At 39.9% G+C, this 20,189-nt stretch overlaps 1 protein-coding gene across 8 annotated transcripts in view; it reads left to right on the forward strand.

The window, feature by feature from the left end:
• Positions 1–20,189, forward strand: part of ROBO1 (roundabout guidance receptor 1) — a 698,238-nt gene that overhangs the window by 574,841 nt on the left and 103,208 nt on the right. For all 8 annotated transcript variants that reach the window (XM_039556121.1, XM_010399516.4, XM_010399517.4 and 5 more), the window contains one exon: positions 11,740–11,897. In XM_039556121.1, coding sequence (XP_039412055.1) covers positions 11,740–11,897 — 158 coding nt within the window. The remainder of the gene's footprint in view (positions 1–11,739; positions 11,898–20,189) is intronic.

Below are 20,189 nucleotides of genomic sequence, written 5' to 3' on the forward strand. Positions count from 1 at the left end.
TCCCCTGAGGTGATTCCCTGCATTGTTTTCTAAAACCAGCAAAAGTAATTTGGAAAGTACATGATATTTGGCATAAATGTAATTTTGAAATGTTTTATCCATTTCTGCTGTGGCAATCTCTTGTCAATTTACATCTCGAATGTATTAGGAGGTAAAAAACCAAGATAGCATTACCATAAGGATGACGCATTCACGCATTTGGGAATGCAGGGTATAACTGATGAAACATCTACTATCTAACTGAGGTATGTCCTGCCGTACAGCAGTCTGGAGAGCTGAACAAAGACAGTGGAGCTCTGTGGTCTGTAGATTCTGCCAAGACAATAAAATGGTATACAATAAGAGAAAAATAGAACAGAATGAAAGTGTATGTAATAGTTCAGCAACATTTCTGAGCTGTGTGGCCTTGCTGTAGTGTGTGGCGCCAACAAATGCTGTTCTTAGCTCTGCTGTTATTTAGAGTGAGCCACTCAGCCATATGAAGTGCCTGCATCTTGCCCCTTCTGACTGATGTTTCAGGCTTGACCTCATGTGTAATGGGGGAATATAATTTTCCGGAATATTAAAGAAGCGACTTAGCTGTTTGAGTGTGATAATGATACTGTATATTCTCTGATATTAAAGTGTCATTTTTTTCAACCACTTTAAGAGCATAATGGGGATTTTTTTCATGGAAATAAGAGTTCTTTCAAAAAAATGTTGATGGTAGTGGTATAGCTATAACACCCTAGAATTTGCATGCTAAGCAGAAGGACAGGGCTAAAATTGTTGTGTGGAGGCAGCATCTTTAGCAGAACAATAACATAGGGCATATGCAGATTTAGAACTACTGCAGAAAACTTCTTATCAAGGGCATGGAAATCTTTATTTCTTTGCAAATGTCTCCTCTGATAAGTTTTTGACTCCTTCAGAGTGAAAGGATGATTATAAGCAAATATACAAGTATGGTCAGCATTTAAGTCTTTCCCGTACTACAGGAAGTGCTGCCAGTTCCATTGGCAGGTCTCTGGAGCAGTTGCTTCTGCCATTTTAACAGCACAGATTACAACAAATGCGGTTCCTTTGGATTTGGCCAGCTGAGGGATTTTCCATCTTAGGAACTATGGGATGAGAGTAAGTTTTTCACAACACAACCCAGTGTCACTTGCTATTGGAGAGCAACACATTTTAAATCAATTGCCATCTAGCTTCATTTGCCATCTTAGCTTTAACCTTTCATTGTAAACTGGCTAAATGTTTTCTTCTGTCCTTGCTACCTGTATTCCTTTATGCTGAGTTAGATGACAGAGGCATTTCTGGGTTGGTTCTTGTACTCTTTCTTTAAAAAGAATTCTGTTCTGCTTGTGAATAAGTTTGGTGAGTAGTTAAGGAAGACATTGGAGCTCTGGTGAAGTGTGTTCTCACCATTTCTCTCCTTGTCTGGTCATTATATTCTTCTTTGATTTCAGTTATCTCTTTATGATGGAATTTGGATGGCCAAGACAGGGTCTTGCTGCAGCAAGTAATCTGGTTCTTTTTCTCCATTATAATCCGATTTGAAGGAAGGCCAGTGCAGCCAACAGTTCCTTGCAAACTAAACATCAGAATCTTACTTTGGAGTGTCGAGAGAGAAATTTTTATTTACAGAATGCCGTCAAATCCTTGGATCTAAAGATGCACACTCTTCTTTGCCTTATGAAAACTAATTTGTGATGTCTGAAAGACAGTTCTTGGCTGAGCTGTGTCTAAAACCCCTTGGTTTGTGTCCATAAGTTTGGAAATGTGCTGTGTTAGTCATGCTGAAAATATTGTCTGTAATCCAGCATGATTCAAATAACCCCAATACAAAATGCAAAATGTACTACTACTACTACTACCAGAAAATGCCCGAAAATATTTCATATTTAAGACAAGTGAAGGGAAATAATCTCTGCAGTCTGTAGAAATTAATCTATTCTTCCAGGAGGTAAATTCTTAGTTACAGGTAGTAGATGCCTTGTCCTGGAGCATAATATGCGGAAGATGTTGAGAGGGATTACTTTTCCTACACAGTCAGTCAAATTAATAATTAGGTCCCTTCTCCTTATCTATTTTCAATTTTCAATCAAACTAAGGGATACTCTCAGAGCTGCGTGCCTGAGGCATCACAGATCCTTCAGGATTTAATTAGGTTTCCCAGTGCTGCAGCATGCTCTCTGAGGCCTGTCAGTTACCCTTTCTCCCAGGAGTTAAAATTACTCTTTATATGACTTATCAGATTTGGTCATTTAATTGATTCTCAATTCATCATCTAATCCATTTACAATTTCCTTTCCACATGTGGAAATGCTGTTATAGGCTGACAACTATGTTGCCCAGTAAGATTCCAGGCAGTACTTAAAACCCAAATCTTAAATGAGTGAAATAAATTCAGACACTCTTGAGTGGTTTCCATAAATTTTTGTAATGGTTTTCAGTAACTTCAGCCAATGGTTTTTACAGAAGTCTTTTTTCTTTTTCTTTTTCTTTCCTTTTCTTTTTTTTTTTTTTTTTTTTGGATCCTGCTTCTTAAGCCTGCCTTTCTTTCTATTAACAATTGCAAGTTTCTTAATGGCAGTAATGAATCACAATAAATATATTTACTTTAAACTCTTTCTGTGCAGTCGTAAGTTTATTGCCAAATGCCTAAATATTTAATTGCTTTTGCAGTGTAACATACTGCTTGATTCAAGCATATGACTTGTATTTGCCATCAGCACCTTTTAAATATGTGATCCAAGTGGTGCAGCAGTCCTTGATTTCCTTCTATTTTAATGGATTAGAAGCAGGCTGGTCTTTTATTTGCTGGTATGTGTTGCTGAGCGTCTTAGGGAAGGACACTTTTCCAGAGATGGTAATTATTAACCTTCAGTAGATATGAAGATCCTAATTTGATGATGCTGTGCTGAATCATCAAATGGTTTAGGTTGGAAAAGACCTTTAAGATCATTGAATCCAGCTGTTAACTCAGCACTGACAAGTTCACCACTAAACCATGTCCCAAGTGCCACATGTGCACGTCTTCTAAATCCCCCCAGGCATGGTGACTCCACCACTGCCCTGAGCAGCATATTCCAATGTCTGAACACCATTTCAGTGAAGAATCTCTTTCCCAATACTCAGCCCAAACCTCCCCTGGTGCAATTTGAGGCCATTTCCTGTTGTCCTGTCTCTTGTTACCTGGAGCAGAACCCAACCCCCACCTGGCTCCACCCTCCTGTCAGGGAGCTGTAGAGTGATAAGGTTTCCCCCCCCCAGCCTCCTTTTCTCCAGGCTGAGCCCCGCCAGCTCCCTTGGCTGCTCCTCATCAGACTTGTGCTCCAGACCCTTCCCCAGCTGCATTTCCCTTCTCTGGACACTCTCCAGACCCTCAATGCCCTTCTTGGAGTGAGGGGCCCAAGACTGGACACAGGATTCAAGATGCCACGTCATCGTCATTGCCACGTACAGGGGGACAGTCACTACCCTGATCCTGCTGGTCACTGTTCCTTATTCAGGCCAGATGCCATTGGCCTTCTTGGCCATCTGAGCACAAACTGGCTCAAGTTCAGCTGCTGTCAACCAGCATCCCCCAGGTCCTTCTTCGATGGGCAGAGAAAAGGCAATCAAAACCATAATTCTTTAGAGAGAATCTGTTTTACAACAACTTAAAGGTTACAGTAATGGAGACAGTACATTTTGCTAACATTTTAGAAGTGTGATCTAATTTCACTGCTGCTTTGTACATCTATCACTACTATTTAACTCTATTGTCTTGGTTCTGTTTGTCAGTGCTAAAACAAAGCCATGTTTCTTTTTTGCTTTGACTGTCTGTGCTCTCTGCTGATGTCATCAGCCAGGTGGTACTAATAATGTTAGTACTAAATTACATAGGCTGGTAACACGAACTTAGTGCTGCTTTCTGACACCTTTAATCTGTTAACATCCTTGCAGTAGAATGTGGTACAAGATTCAGTAAAATCTTTAGCAGATCTGCATGTTTCATGAGTAATAGGCAATTTCCCATTGCTGGAAATTCTGTGTTACTCTGCTGGGTAGTAGGAATGCAAATTTTCTGAACTAAAACGTTCCATGTATGCCATTCATGCTTTCATTAATTCTTTAAGTAATTCTTTTTCACTCATTCAAGTTAAGTAATGCTATTCTTCAGCACTCCTTAACTCTTCCAAATTTAAATCACTGTTAAAATTTCTACATGCCTCTTGAAATGTCTACCAAAATCTTAAAAGTGGTGTAATTTCAAATTTAAAAATAAATCCTTGGCAATATGAGAATGAGCGTAATAATAAAAGGCATTTCTTAAATTGTTTCAATGTCTCGAAGAAAGGCCTTTGGAAAACTTTTCTTGCATTCATTAACCCTTCAGTATCTTCCATAGTGACATCATGGAGGAAGCATTTATGAACGAGCTGTATAAACTAAATTAGTTGATCTCAGTGGTAATAAAGTAGAAAAAACAGTTGTTTTACTGAGCAGTTTTAATGGTTGTTTCCTTTCACTAAAGGAGATCTTGAGATAGAAATATATATAATGTTGTGATGTCAATTATGTAGACCCAGGTAAAGGTCTGAACTAACTCATACATATACATATGACTACTAAGCAAAAAGCCATTTGATTTTAAAGTGCTTTTGTTTCTTCAGACTCTGAGGGTGGTAGGGTTTGCTAATGGGCAGAGTTCAAAGCCAAGCAGGACAGCACTGTATGAATGCATGATGTTGAATGTGTTGTCATAAATGTAGAGCCGAGGCTTAAAAATAGATTTCTGCTGTGATGATGTCAAGTGGTGGTCATTGCTTTATAACCGGCCTCTTTGCCATGAGCAGCCTCCTCTGTCTGGAGACCTGTTTGATGTGGATTCTCAGACTGTGCAGTCAGAGCTGCTGTGGTTGGAGCAGTGGCCTCATGTCCACTGCTTCTGTAGCTTTTGAAGCTCAGAGAAGGCTGAGGGAATATTAGAGATGTGGATACTGAACTGATTGGCATCTGCTTGTCTGTAGAAGGCTTTCAGTCTGACTGAGCAAGGGGTAGCAAGAGGTCAAAGTGCTGCAAGGTAGGAGCAACATAAGAGAACTGGAAATGATGGGAAGTGAGGAGCCCTAGGCGTGCTGGCTGAGACTTCCAGCCTCTTGGAGCCTTGTAGAAGTGTAGACATCTTTTGAAACATTCCATACAGCGCTGCTGGACTCGGTCACTGCATAAAATTATTGCCTGCATTACATGAGTGGTCTTGTTAGATGATCACAACAGTAATTTCTGACTATTTATAGCCCTACTCCTTCTGTTCCATTTTAATGACTGTTTAACACCAATGTTAACCTGGTTTTAACACCTTCAGAAAGGAAAAGAAAGCATTTTTTCAGGGAATAAGTTTTTCCTTTAACTTTTTATGACTGCATGGAGACTTTTAGGGAGGTCTCTTCCAAAAAAATATTTCTCATTTGTAAATGATCAAGTTTCTTGGTCAAACCAGGTAACAGTTTAATGAGGTCTAAAATATTATATGGTAACACATGGGCTGACTTAAATTCGATAATGCATACCTTTTTTTGTTTCATTTTTGCTTAATTAGGTGCTCTAACACTTTCCTGTTAGTGGCACGCATGTATTAAAAATTATATCCTGACATCTGTATAAATTTCATGCCAGCAAAGTCTTTAAACAAGGTACCATAATTCTGGCTGATGCTTAAGTTAGTTGTAATTAAAATTAAGCACCTGGTTTGAAGCACTGTTCCAACTGACAACCATCTTATATTTGAATGCCAAACATGTCTGGTGCTTCTCAGTAAATTTGAAGTACATGTTCAGTAGGTAGTGGGGAAAAGGGAACATTGCTGATCCTAAATTACAGGAAGAGTTCTGCTTTTGAATAACAGCTCAATCCTGACTAAGCAATAATTAGTTTCTCTTTGATTACAGCTTCATGGGATTAGATGATTTATATAACCTCCTGAATCCTATTTTTGTTTTCCTAATTTTATAGGTTTTTAAAGCAAGCTCTCATTTTTGTTGTTTTGTTCATCATATTTTATTAGTCAGATGAGGTATTAGGTGAGAACTTAGTTTGTAAATACTGCTCTTTTGTTGGGGAGGAAAAGGGAAACATGGAAATACTTTATATATATGTAAAGGAATGAAAATAATAGAATTGGTGGGTATTAAAAAAGATTTAAAATCTATTTCAGTTTTTAACAAAATTAGCCAAAAAGGCAGGGCAGCGGGCCATTAAGGTTGCATAGCTCAGCTTTAGCTTGTTTGATGTCAGGAGGGTTTTGTTTGCTGTTGGAAACTTGCTCATTAGCTGAGGTCTAGTTGTTTTTCAAAGAAATGTGATGAGTATTTCTTCCATTTATTTCACTTTCTTTTTCCACCATTTTTGAGGCACCTGCTCTTATTCAAAGAAAGATTCAAATTATCTTCATGCTGAAAGAGTGGAGCTTGTTGGGATCTCTTCTGTTAAATAATTGTTTCATACTTTGGCTCACCATCTCTCTCTAAGAAGTAGACTTGCAAAATAGTGTGTTTTGTGTGGGATGGTGCAAGAGAGTTAATGGAAAGCAAGTCTGAGTGATGCCTTTTTAAAAGAATTGAAATGGATTGAAATTGCCTTGGTCTGATTCAGAAACTTGCACCACAAGCATCATCATTTCCCTCTTCCTCTGTTCACTGAGTTGACCATGGCTATAAGATCTTGGTTGATTAGGGATCCTGGATATATTTTGCTGCAGTGCTTTGAACTGTGCATGAGGTGTCTGGACTAGAATAGACCTGTAATCAAAATTTTCAGGAAATTTTCTGATTTCCAGATCTTAAAAGATACCACCTGTTAAGGCATGATATCCACAATGTCTGATGGTAATTACCTTACAAATTCATTCTTTTCAGGTATTGACTAGAACTTTCTGGTTGGTTTATTTTATCTTGTGTTTTCTATATCCCTTTCGAATCACAGTTACTTAAAGATTACTGCAACAAGAATCTTTCTGAATTATCTACAGTTTATATAGGCAAAAACAATCCTGCCTACCTTCCTCTCATTTCACCCAGTAGTGTCTCCCTACTCTTTTTCATAAAAGGCAACAAAGGAAAAAAAAACACTGGGTGCTGCATTTTGCAAAGCAGTGTTTTGGTGCCATCTCTACTTAGCAATAAAAATTTATCCTCAAGTGGTTGCCAGTTCCCTTATTCTCTGAGAAAGAGTCTCTGGGGAAGGTAAAACTCTTTAATGAATTGAAGAGTACACGATATGAAAGTAGTTGTGTGAGAAGTTGACTTTTACATGGAGCTTTTGAACCTGATTAGTTCAGCATGTTCACACAGAAAGATCATGGAGTTGTCCCAGCTGTGCTGTGATGATGGTTACAGTCATTCTTCATTGTATTTCAGAAAATATTAGGTAAAATGCTAGAAAACCGTAACCAAGGTCTGTCAGAAATGGGGAGGAGGGTGTTACATCTATGAAGATTCTTAAAAAAAAAAAAAAAAGGCAAATGTCCTCTTGATATATCTTTTTTTCATTCCAGCTGCATATATGTAGAAAGAGGTGAAATTTCACTGTTGGGTGACAGAAAGCATTTGCTTTAGTGGATTGCAAAGTATGCTTCTAATATAACTTAAAAAGGAAATGTTTTCTCAATTTACAGTGAGCCTTGACTGTGAAGGACAGCAAAGAAAAAATAAGGGTTTTTTCAGTAAGGGATGAAAATTTTAGATTTATAACTTCATGCAATATTGCCAGGGCCTGAGGCAAACAAAACAGAGCATGTATCTACTTTACAGCTGCGAAAATAATTGCGATGACTATCTGTGGAGTAATCTCTAATGGATTACATTTTGTTAGCATTTCATGATGTGATGTTAGAGCCAAAATAATTTATAGTAAATGGGAAAAAAAATACTTGTTTTGAAGTATCTGTGGCCTGGACCTTTGATGTCCTCCTAGGCATTCTCCTAAGAACTGGTTAATTTGTGAAAGGTCTTGGTTTGCAGGCAAGGTACTATGCTTGTAAAGCTATTATAAGACTAAGGAGTGTAGAAATTACAGAAGTAATTTGGTTTTATTATGTAAGTACTGGACTTCTTTGTTTCTTCAGGGGTGCTAAAGCCATCTGAGGTGCTATCTGATAGTCTTTTCTCTTAGATTTATGAGGTCTTTCAGACTTGAAAAGCACTTATGCTTTATTAAGATCACTTGATTTAATTTTTATTAAACTTCAGGCTGCTTCTTTTTATATGTATCTTAAATTTATCCAAATGATACAATCTTCAGCAGTAATGAGAGGCTTCTTACTCATGGTCAAAACACTTTTTTGTGTTGCAAAAGAACTGTGGCGTAGCAACCTCTTCTGCACTTTCATGTGCTGTTGGCACTGGGAACTGGAGCTATGGGAGGGAGGGGTTAGTAACTTAGGGCAACTTCTGTGTCCTCTTCTTTTAATGTTCTTTAATTTGGAGAAGTGATTAAAAAAAATAAAAAAGAAGTAATAATATGTTCAGTGGCTCCAAGCCAGTTTAAGTCTCTACGGTATTAAATAGAAAAAAATTCTTGGACTTCAGTAGAAGCAGTGTCCAGCTATCCATTTGCAGGATATGGTTTACAGTGATCCATGTGTCTGGATGTCTTGAGGGTTGCTTGGGAACACAAGAAATTGTCTCTGGCTGTTAACACCACATTCAATGTGAGCGGAACAAGGATATTTAATGTTTTCAGTGTCTGGGAGAAGTGTTTTAACACTTCCATAACCAAAAATTAATCCGAACTATCCAATTTTCGTGCATCAATATGTAGGGGGATATAGTAAGGAGGATATAAGAGAATGTGGGTTAAACTTAACAAAGTTTTGTTGAAAGCAGAGGGGAATTCAAAGGATTAGTCTTTTGACCTACCTTTCTGAATAACTTAAAATGACATCATTCCCCTTTTTAAAAACATGATGTTATAGCTGAAAATATTTTCAATTTTTTCCCAAGTTCACAGAAGGAAAATATCCATGCATTTTGCCTTTTAGAGAGAGAAATACTTTGCTCTTGATTGGAGCATGCTTTCTCAGGCTTTTGTACACTAAGCAATAGGTGCATGTTTTATTTGTTGGGTTGGGTTTTGGGTTGTTTTTTTAATAAACTCTCTGCACTAGGTTTGTTCAAGAGACCTAGTCTGTCCAAGAGAACATGTTCATTCAAGAGCACCTCGCTGTAGACTTGACCTCCAGGGGTTCCTTCCAATCTAAATTATTCCATAATTTCTTCCTTAAGTCCTATAATTCTGTTCTATTAGTATGTATTGTTAAAGTGATATAGACATGTTATCCTTGATTATACTCTTTCAGAGCAACAGTAAGTACTACTTCCAGGGCATCCAGGAGTTTCAATAATTGAACTGAAATATTAGAAATTTGTGTGCTTCAGAATGGAAGGGGATTAGTAAATTCAAATGTTTGGTGAGATCTGTACTATATTTAAGTCTTTTTGACACACAGATGTTCTTTGTTACTTCTGGAATTTATGTCCTTTTTCTACAATAGTGGCAAAATATTCTTTATTTATTGTTTTTGATTCCGGCCTACACTTCTGTATCAATGTGGAACTTTCCCTGTCGTGTATTACGTTGTAATAAAAGCAGGTGTGAGCAAGGTATATATACCTCTCTCCCAAAGCAGGTGACCCATTTGCCCTCAGACCGGCATGAAGGACCTTACAGAGAGGGATGGTTTGGTGGTAGCACTGTACCTGTAAGAACAACCACATTCCTTAACAGCTGACAATAAATCTCACCTCCCTTTGAAGCAGCATTAACAACCAAGCCCCTATTCGGTAGTGAATGTCCATGTATCTGGGGTCCATGGCTTGGGAGGTATAGATGTATTTTTTGCTGAAGCTTCTTGGCATTATTTACTGTTGACACAAGATTGTTGCAGGTAGCACGAGTGACATACAGCTCTGTAAAAATCCTGAGAGCCCTTTGGTTGTAGTGTGCTTTTCCATTAGCCTACACTTTGTTCAGTGTGGATGGAGGAAGGGCAGTGGAGAGGACTAGAACGTTGTATTTGTTATCATTTGTGTTATTTATTTTTAGATTAAACCTAATGCCACTTACTTGGCAAGGCTTAGGAATGCCGTTCTTCTGTTAAACGTGTCCTTGTGTAGTGGTCTTCTGGGCACAGTATGAGGTCTCTCCTCTCCTAGAAAGAAAAATAATCACACAGCTATTGATAAAATTCATAGTGGATGACTGGAGGAAATGAGGAGTTTCCTAGGCCTGGGCTGGGCCAAATGATGAGAAAGAACAAATTCTAGTAATGAAGGTGCAATAAAAATGTTTCTTGCTGTGTAAAGGTGGTAAAATTGACTTCTAAATAAAGGATGTGATCCTGGCTTAGACTAAGTGATGACTGCGAGATCAGGAAAGATTTTTAATATTTTTGCTTTAAAAAGACACAAGCCAAATTGCAAAGATGAGTTTGGCTAAGGCTGGGCCAATGTTTAGTGATTGGTAATGTCATCAAAGAACTGGGAAGTTTAGTTAGTTCATTAATTTTCGCCCTAAATTCAGGGATGGGTACAATTCATATGGCCAGTGGCCAATCTTTAACCATAAACCTCTGAGTTACTGGCAGGCTGACCTTGTGTCTCAGGAAAAAAGGGACAGAGAGCAACCTCTGCAATTCTTACCCCCAAGTCACATTCTACCTGAGCAGAAGTTACTGTGCCATCTTCAACTGTAATAGGAATCACAAAATGTTTTGTTTTGGAATGGACCTTAAAGGTCATCTCGTTCCAACCCCCTGCCATAGGCAGGGACATCTTCCACTAGACCAGGTTGCTCAGAAATTCATCCAACCTTGGACACTTCCAGGGATGGGGCATCCACAACTTCTCTGGGCAACCTGTGCCAGGGCCTCATCATCCTCACAGTAAAGAATTTCTTCCTAATATCTAATTTAAACCTGTTCTCTTTCAGTTCAAAGTGCCATTGGCAAACTTGCTGGAGGTGCCCAATCCCACCCATTGATCCCATTGTCCATATCACCAACAAAGATGTTAAAAAGTGCTGGTCCCAGTACCGACCCTGAAGAACAGGATTTGTCACCAGTCTCCACTTGGACATTGAGCCATTGACTGCAAATCTTTGAGTGCCACCATCCAGCCAATTCCTTGTATACAGAGTGGTCCATCTGTCAAATCCATGTCTCTCCAGTTTGGAGACCAGGATGTCATGTAGGCCAGTGTCAAATGCTTTGCACAAGTCCAGTAGATGACGTCCATTGCTCTCCCCTAATTCACCACTGCTGTAACCCCATTGTAGAAGGCCACCAACTTTGTCGTGTGATTTGCCCTTAGTGAAACAATGTTACCATGTCACCTCCTTATTTTCCCTGTGCCTTAGCATAGTTTCCAGGATGATCTGCTCCATGATCCTGGTGGGCACAGGGGTGAGACTGACTTCTGTGCTCACAGACTTTATGCCAAGTGCTACCAGTGAGGCAGCTCTTCTGTGGGAGCTCTCTCAGCCTCTTTTACTTGGCTTGTATGTTGGAAGTTAAATTAGGGTTGCACATGGGTTTTCTGTGTTACCGCATGGAAGTACTAGAGACCATCAACAGATGATATTGATTAACTGATCTGTTCATTGATATAAAATACAATGACAACAGACACCATTAAAGGCCAATACAAAACACTTTGCTGTGCCATTAGTATATTGTTGAGTAATTTGTTTGCTTCATTGTCTTTATTCTTTCAGTTCTACGGGATGACTTCAGACAAAATCCATCAGATGTCATGGTAGCTGTGGGGGAACCTGCAGTGATGGAATGCCAGCCCCCTAGAGGTCACCCAGAACCCACTATATCATGGAAGAAAGATGGGACCCCTCTAGATGACAAAGATGAGAGAATTACAGTAAGTATAAAAAGTTTTTCCAAACAACATGAGAATCAACTAATCTAAAATTACTTGTGTCTTGAGCATGTGAGCATCTGGCTGTGCTGTCTTTTCTAGGATATGTCCTTTCCTTGCCTCAGAGGCAAGGGCTAGTCTGCATTTAGCTTGGAATGTAACCTCTCATCTCATCGTACTTCATTGCAGGGTATGCATGTTTGTTAAAGAGGCCTAAGCAAAACCTGTGTTCTTCTCTTCCTCAGAAGAATTAGAAGCTTGTGGAAATGAAATTCATTATACTCATCACTGTCCTGTAATTTTCTTACCTTCTATCCACCTACAAATTTCTTCAACCTGTAATACCTGCCTTCTTTGGTTGGAAAGAGCAACTACGAGTAGTCTTGTTGAGATATTCTTTTGTAGTTCTGTTGAAAATAATACACGCAGAAAAGTTGTGCATTGTATTAGAAAGGATAAAAAGGGTTTGGGGATATAGACACATTTCTTTGGAGAGATAATGGCTTATCCTGCCATCTCAAATAAATCTGTTTTCTCATTAGAGGTGTTGTCATACTCATTTGTATCTGTAGCTTGCTGAATACAGTGCATGACTATTCAAGAGTATGGATAAAGCAGCTTCTCAAATCATAAAACTATCTTTTTCTTTTTAGTTTCTGACATGTGAAGCAATAAGCTAGTGAGCCTAATGTCTTGCAGAAATGGCAATGAAAAATTGAGTTCAAAAATCGCGTATTTGCTGCCAGCATGGAGACACAAGAAACATGTTTCCACAGGAGAGAAACTGTATCATCTGAAAGCACATACCATCCTGTTGGTGCTAGAAAGATCACTAGTGTAAAGCAAGATCAGAGGCACATACCATTTACATGCCTCAATCACATACTGAAATGGAGGAAAAGTTTAATGAAAATACTCTTAAACCCCAGCCACCTAAGTATAAAATTACCAGTTTGATTTGAGATTGAAATTGCCTGTTATTCCATTTATGTTTTACAAACAAGACAAAGCCCAGGCATTCTGCTGTTGTGGCGTATACATACATTTCAATTTTTAAGTACCCTACCCAACCTATACTGATTGCTGGCTATTAACTCTGTTCCTCCAATCTTACTTGCTAAGAACTTGCAATTTCCTTTTCAAATCTCCTTCCAACCATGACAAGTCAATTGACCTGAGATAAAGAGAAGATTCCAGTGCTACCTGTGGGATTTTTTTCCCCAGGAAGTGCTTTCTAAACTTGCATTTTCTATTGCTATAGTGTATTCTCTTGAAGGATTTTTCAGGTGTTGCCTATTAAGTACATTTCTTTTGTTATACATGAAAACTGTTCCAGCTGCTGGAACAAAGACATACCCAGAACAAGAGTAGCTATCACTGACTGGCAGTGTCACCTGTAGTCATTAAAGCTGCTCTTAGGATGAAATAAAGCCCGTCAGTTTGGTTTTATTTTCTGGTGTTTGTTTCAAATACTCACCCACACAGTATTCTTTCACCATGTCATCTGGCAGAGCTATCGTGTGTTATCAGCATCTCCTGCCAAAAACAAACAAATGGAAGTGAGTTTTGATGTAGGTGTAGATACACACTTGTTTCAGGTACCCAAATGAGTGCTTGTTTCCAGAGGTGTAAACAACAGAGCTGCCATAGCCCAGCTTAGCCGTGTCCATTGACATCGTATGTGCCTGGCATTGTCCTGAGCAGTGCTCTTGATACTATGGGTGCTTCCTCACACAGGCAAGAGAGAGCCTGAAGCAACATTGTGATGCAGATTTGCACCTTCTTACAGCTGTAGCAGGATCTTGCCAAGTGGATGAATCTGCATTCAGATGTACCTCTTTACAGCTTTGCAGCAACATCTGTATGATCTTGCTAGTGGCTGGGCAGGGAGGGGAGACTGGGACCTGGAATGGACAACCTGCTAAAGGGCAGATGGGAATGAAATGCTAATTGTGAAACTTGACTTAGAATTATTCCATTTCTGTTCATTTATCTCTTTAAAGGCATTTCTTTTTCAGTTTGGCAACACGAATAAAAAACCCCTACAAGAGTACAAAAGCTGAAATAAGGATGAATTTGATGCGTTTTAAGTGACAGGTTTCTTTTTCTAATTAAGCATCTATATATAAAATGAGCACCTACCTTCATGTGGCAGCAAAATTTTGATTGACTCAGTGGCAGTACATTTCCGTAATACAAGTGTGACTTTCCTCTTTCTAAGCCATGAAATTAGCATATCAGGAAATGTCAAACTATATGTCTTGGTGTTCAATACATACGTAATACCAGTAGACCTTTAACAAATGAAAAAGCTTTGGTGGCTCCACTTCTAAAGCATTTCCAATTGTTTTCATTCTTATAGGTTTGTTGATCTTTGACTCGCAGTTTTAAGAGTTCTGTAAGTGTCAAAGGCTATTAGAAGCATTTCATATTAATGCTTTCCTTTCTGACAAGAGATTTAAAATAAACATTAAGACAGTACTTTTTCTGAATAAGGAGTGATGCTTGACATCTCTTTTTCTGTTCATATCTATATTTTCTTCAAAAAGATGATATCTTCATGAAGCAACCTTATTTTTAATATTTGGAAGCTTTTTTTCTTCTCTACTCATAGATGACAGTATCATCTATGAGACAGAAAAACTGGACTTTTCAGAATGAGCACTAAGAGTGCCAGAGAAACAGAGCTGGAAGCTCCATTCCTGGCTGAGAGTTTGAAGTAAAAGATGTAGCTAAATAGCAGATAAATAAGATCCAAGTTAAGGCATGACTTCCTCAGGAATGCAATAAAAAGAAGATATTATTTTATCCTGGGTAGAGTTAAGGAAATCAATGTGTTTATGTAGGTGAGATAATAAAAATCAGCCTTTTCATATTTTTGGTCCATTGGTAGGGCAAATAAATGCAATTTGGAGAAAAAATTTTGTATGTCTGTCAGGTTATAAACTAGTGAATGGAACAAATAGGAAATGAAAGTTAAGGGTGAGGGCAGAGCCATCTGTGAAGGGGATTATAGAAGCAGAGATTTTATTTGAGCACAGCTCTCCCAGCAGTGCTCAGTTTCAGAGACCTGGTATAGGCTCTTCAGTGCACAAATGTCTACTGGGTGCACCTGATGGAGAATCATCACCAAACTATTTTTTCTCTCTACTCTTGAGTGTGTTGTCTATAAATAGTTTTCTCAGTGCATTAGGGCTTATGAAAGCAAATGCTTGATCTGGCTAATCCCTCTCCCAATATTACAAACGAAGCTGGAACAGTCTTGCCTGTGAAGCAATCACTTACCTTTAGCTTAATTTATTGATTTGAAAAGCAGTTATCATGAGGACAGAGCAGAACTAGTGTGATTCTGTGCTCATCTAGTTAATTTTTCTCCTGGGATTACTGTGGAATGAAGAATCCCTCCTGTAATATGTGTATATATATATATATATATATACACATCTGAAAAGGAGAGCCTCAGCTCAATCCTGTGAATAGCTCTAACTTTTCACTGCAAACATTGTAAAGCTTAAATGTATTTTTCTAATTTCTTATATGATCCATCTGCACTAGGAGAGGCTGTGTGACAGTCCTCTTGGAGCTGAGACTTGGTGGAGAAAGAAGGTGCAAGGTCTTGTCTGTGAGCAAGAGAGAAAGGGAGAACACCAGGGTGGGGAAGTTCCTGGTTCTGTTTCCAGCTGTTCATGGTGTTTACATGTTTGGCAGTGGTGAAATTCACAGACCCGCCCGTTGCCTGGAGCAAGGATCTAGGCCAGGGCTCCAGGCTTCCAGGCATCCTCACCAGGAACAGCCCTGCTCCCAGCCCCACCAGTCTAGCCATCCTTTCTGCATGGCAGCACAGTGTCATTAGGAGGGAGCCACGTGTGTCACCTTGGTGCCAAAAGCTGTGAGTTTGCATTCCCTGGGGCTGAGGAGGAAGTGCAATCAGTGTAGTTTCTGCTGACTGCTGTAATTCTGGGTTCGGTCTTTCCAAATGTATTTTGTCTGGATGCAGTTGGCAGAGTGTCAGTGGCTGCGAGTGCCATTAGCAATGACTTGCTCAGGCACTCGCAGTAATCACAGTGAATATTGGTTGCTTGTAGGCCTGTGAATTCAGTGTGCCTCCATTCACTTCTCACCCATTTTCCTGCTGTACTCCAGAAGCCTCCCACTACTTTTCAAATGCTGTTTTCAGTGCCTTCCTACCACACGCCACACCATGAAATTTTCACCTCGTTCCCTGACCATTTCTTCCATCTCACAACGTGTGCTCACATCCGTCCAGCCTGTCTGGCTCTGTCACCTGATTAGTGATACCTGCTTGTGTGGAGGTAACAATTTGGAAGCTCAGATAAGCAAACCCTCCTGCAGCATGCTGTGAAGTCAAGGCATTCTTCCCTGGGCTTTGCTGTTGCTGGAAATGGCTGGAGTGCTGTGATTTCTGATGTCTGTGGTGGTGTCTGCCTGTGTTAGGTTTGCTCAGAGCCTCCCTCAAGGAGCTGTGTTGCTGCTCTGCCTTCTTTGTGAATCCCAAATACAGCTGCCTCTCTGTAAGATGCTGACTCCAGTAATCTAACCAAGATGGTGGGGCCTTTGAGCGTATCTTTAGGCAAAAACTGGCAATAATTACAGACGCTCAGGAGCGCAAAGTGTTCAAAGAGGATTTTTTGGCTCTGCCATCTAGACAGGGCAACCTCCATGTGCTTTTGGATCTATCAATTTGTCTTATATTTTAGCAGCAATGCCTGCATAATTGACTACGCCTCAGTGAAATCAAGATGCAGTCAGAGTGCCTGTAATTATCAGTGCTTTCCCAGTGGGAGAAAATATACATATCTTGCATAAGTTCCAGACCAAGCTGATGTTTGAGCCAGGTTTGGGGGTCAGGATTTCATAGCTGGGTCTGTTCCTGCCCCATGACCACTAGTAGCCCATGCTTCAGAAAGCTTCCTAATTGTTCACATCAAGTCATGGTATAGGTGGTAGAAGAAAAAAGCTATGCATAGTGAACATTAAATTTTAATAGGTAAAATCTTTTACATACACATGAAAAAGGATGCTGGTACCTAAGAAAGAAATCCTTTGTAATTGAATACAAAAAGCAAAGCCTTTGCATTGAAACTTCCATGCAGCAGTGTGATTGCAATTTCCCCCTCTTTCGTATTAACTCTTATCTCTCATTTATCCTGAATCATCCTCATTTGATTTTTAAAAGAAAAAGCTTGAGAAGACATTTATCTTTCCTTGTTCAAGTTTCTTAGCTTTAAAGATCAAAGTTACAAGATGAATAATGCATACAGGTTTTCATTCCTTTTTTGTGTGGCTGTCTTGTGACATCAACAGTTTTGAATGACTTACACTCTTATTTTAGATGAGTTGCAACTTAAATTTCCAATTCCCATCTCCTTTCCTGGCCCTTAAATAGTACATCACAAATGCACAGCATTTGCTGCATCTTACACAATGCTATTTTTACATGAGTGAGTGATGAAAATGTTTTTACAAAGTGTGGAAACAAAGCCTTCTGATATTCTGTCATGACAGAAAAACCTCCTTAACAGCACCATCCGCAGGAAGGTGTTTCATGTGTTTGCCCCAATTTTTCTCTTAATGAATTGTCGAAGAGAACTGTGTTCGTTTTTCTTGGTGGAGACCAGTCATCGCCTCACTGTGCTTTGGCAAGTCTAAAACTACATAGGTGGATCCCAGCATCACCTTGATCATAAGAAGAAAGAAAAAAGGAAGTGGAAGAAATTGCTATGACTGTCAGTTAAAAAGGAAAAGAGAAAGTGTTGTTAGTATTGGAGGGAACAGTGGAAAGAGCTGAAATTAATTCCCTCTTTAGGAAACGGTCTTTCTTTCCAAAGTTAAATTGCAGGGAAGAATTGCAATGGGGAGATGAATCAATAGAAATGAAACAAAAACTGATTGAATTTGTTGGGGTGTTTTGTGTGGTGTAACAGTCTTAACCCATTACTGCAGCAATGTTCCTGACAGAAACCATACGGTTGCAGTGCCAATACAAATTAATTCAAGATGTTTATCCTTATTTCTTTCTTCTCCATTTCTCTTTGGGTTTTTTTTAAAGCCTCCTCTCTTTTTCATTGATTTATTGATTGCTTAACACCTTCGTTTCCCCAAATTACGTACTTTAGATACACAGCAAAAGAATGCACATTCCTGCAGAAACTGTAATTCTGATGGTAATGTTGTCTCTGCTATGGAGATCTGCATGAGAGATCATGGCCTGGGTGCCCAGCACACAAAGCAATGGGGGTAAGGGGAAGGCAGGCAGCAAGGACTTGCAGTTCAGGGTTTTGTTTCATTTTAATTGTTTTTCTTTTTTGGGGCAGATTAAAGGGCAAGCAGCAATTTCCTATAGGCCCCAAGAGGGTTAGAAAGAGAAGTGTATTTTTTCTTCTGATTCCCAATATGTATTTGCTGCCCCCCAGCAATTTCCTTTCTTCCAAGTCCTTTTTCTTACTCCCTGGGAGGGTTGGCTTCCCACTCTTAACTCTCTTTTTACTTCAGATGCTGATCCCTGCAATGGTGGCTTACTCAAGGATTAAGAGTAGTTTTTTTGCTGATTTATATTTCTTCTGCTCTTAATATAGTTTCCCCGGGTGACACAGCTGGAGCTGCTGTGAGTTAACTTGGCACCCCAAGAGGGAAAAAAATGTAAAAAATTGTGAAAAATAATTTGAAACCACACAGCTGTCCCAGAGGATACTGAGAATGCCTCTAAACCCTGCTGTTTCTTCCCCTTGGTTTTTCCAAAATGTGACATTGTTGTTCTGTGTTCCCACTTAAAGCTCTGTTTCAAGGTCCCTGTTGCTCCTGCTGAAATCTCTCTGCTCTCCAGATTCCACAAATCTTTCAAAGTGTGTCTTCTGGATCACCTCTCCCTTCTTTTCTGTGCCATGTGCTTGTGCTGTCTCCTGCCTTATCATGAGGACACCTTTCCCATTTTTCCCCTCAGTTCTGTGTGCATGCCTGCCTCTTCCCCTGCTGTGTCTAAACCACTCAGGTTTCCACATCTGCACAACCACTCTCTGTTAAGACAAAGGGTTCTCAGGGAATCTTCTGCTATACTGCTACTTCCCATGTAACATTTTTTTTTTTTATTATCATAGGCATACCCAAGCTCTTTTCAGTCGTGCATTACTCTTTGATTATCATTTGTCACATCGTTTTGTGTGTTGTATGTGGGGTTTTTGTCTGAGCCCTAAAGAACTTTACTTTCTACAGAGGACTGCGCTTACTTTGGAAGGTTGTAAAAAATCTGATTAATAGCCTGGGCTAACATGAAGTGGAGGAATATCACACAGGCTTTTATTTTTGTATCCATTTTCCTCTTTCGCTTCTTCCATCCGACTTGGAGTCTGACCATCCTCACTTCATTTTTCAGACTCAGCTCCTTGAAACAAAACTTCTCATCTCTAACACATCCACAAGCACTTTCCAGCCGTGACCACAGCTGCCAAGAGCAAGAGCTCGAATTCTACATGTCGGTGTGGATTGGAAATCCTAACCTATTACAAGATTCTCCCCTGGCAGATTGCATTTCAGGTTTGCCATTTGAAGGGGCGTGGCTGTGCAGATGTTGTCAGGCAGATGTGAGCTCTCGGCTCGCTGTGGCTCGCCTGGCAGCCATATGGCAGCGGTTAATGTGGCGCCGAGCCCGGGCTAATGAGCCCTGCTGCGAGACAGGCTCGAGCGCGCCAGCACCGCACGGGACTAACGCGGCCACACAGCTCCTGTGGCACCAAGGGGAGAGGGGCTTGACGTCTCCATCCACGTGCCAAACCAAGGCACACGGCGTGAAAATGCCCGTGTGCATGTTCCCTTCTTCTCTGCAGCTCTTACAGTCAACAGTCCCGAATGCTTCTCTGGGGGATGAGGTGCTTTCTCCATTTGCTGTAAGAAAATGGTGAGCAAAAAGCCCATCAGTCTCAAGTGTTTGGGACATGCTCAATGCCCAGCATTGTTCTAATGTGGTTTAAATGGCTCATTATTAACCCTGAATCTTCTGTGCTGGATAGGGTAAACCATGCATAGGTTGACGCTTGATGTGATTATGTCTTCCCAGCAGACATCTCCGAAGAATAATGTTGGTCTCTGGAATTAGGGGAAAGGGAAGGAGCCTCATGACACAGGGCAAAAGGTGGCCCAACATCAAACATCTGTGGGCTGAGGAGAACACCAAGGTCTGTAGGCTTGTGCTGGCTATCACAGGGACTAGATTTTGTGTTTAGGACCAAACTGACCTCCTCTGTTCCCAAGGGCATGCCTGGTAGTAGTGCAATCCACTAT

The sequence above is a fragment of the Corvus cornix genome, chromosome 1 (genome assembly GCF_000738735.6).
Source record: "Corvus cornix cornix isolate S_Up_H32 chromosome 1, ASM73873v5, whole genome shotgun sequence".
NCBI lineage: Eukaryota > Metazoa > Chordata > Aves > Passeriformes > Corvidae > Corvus > Corvus cornix.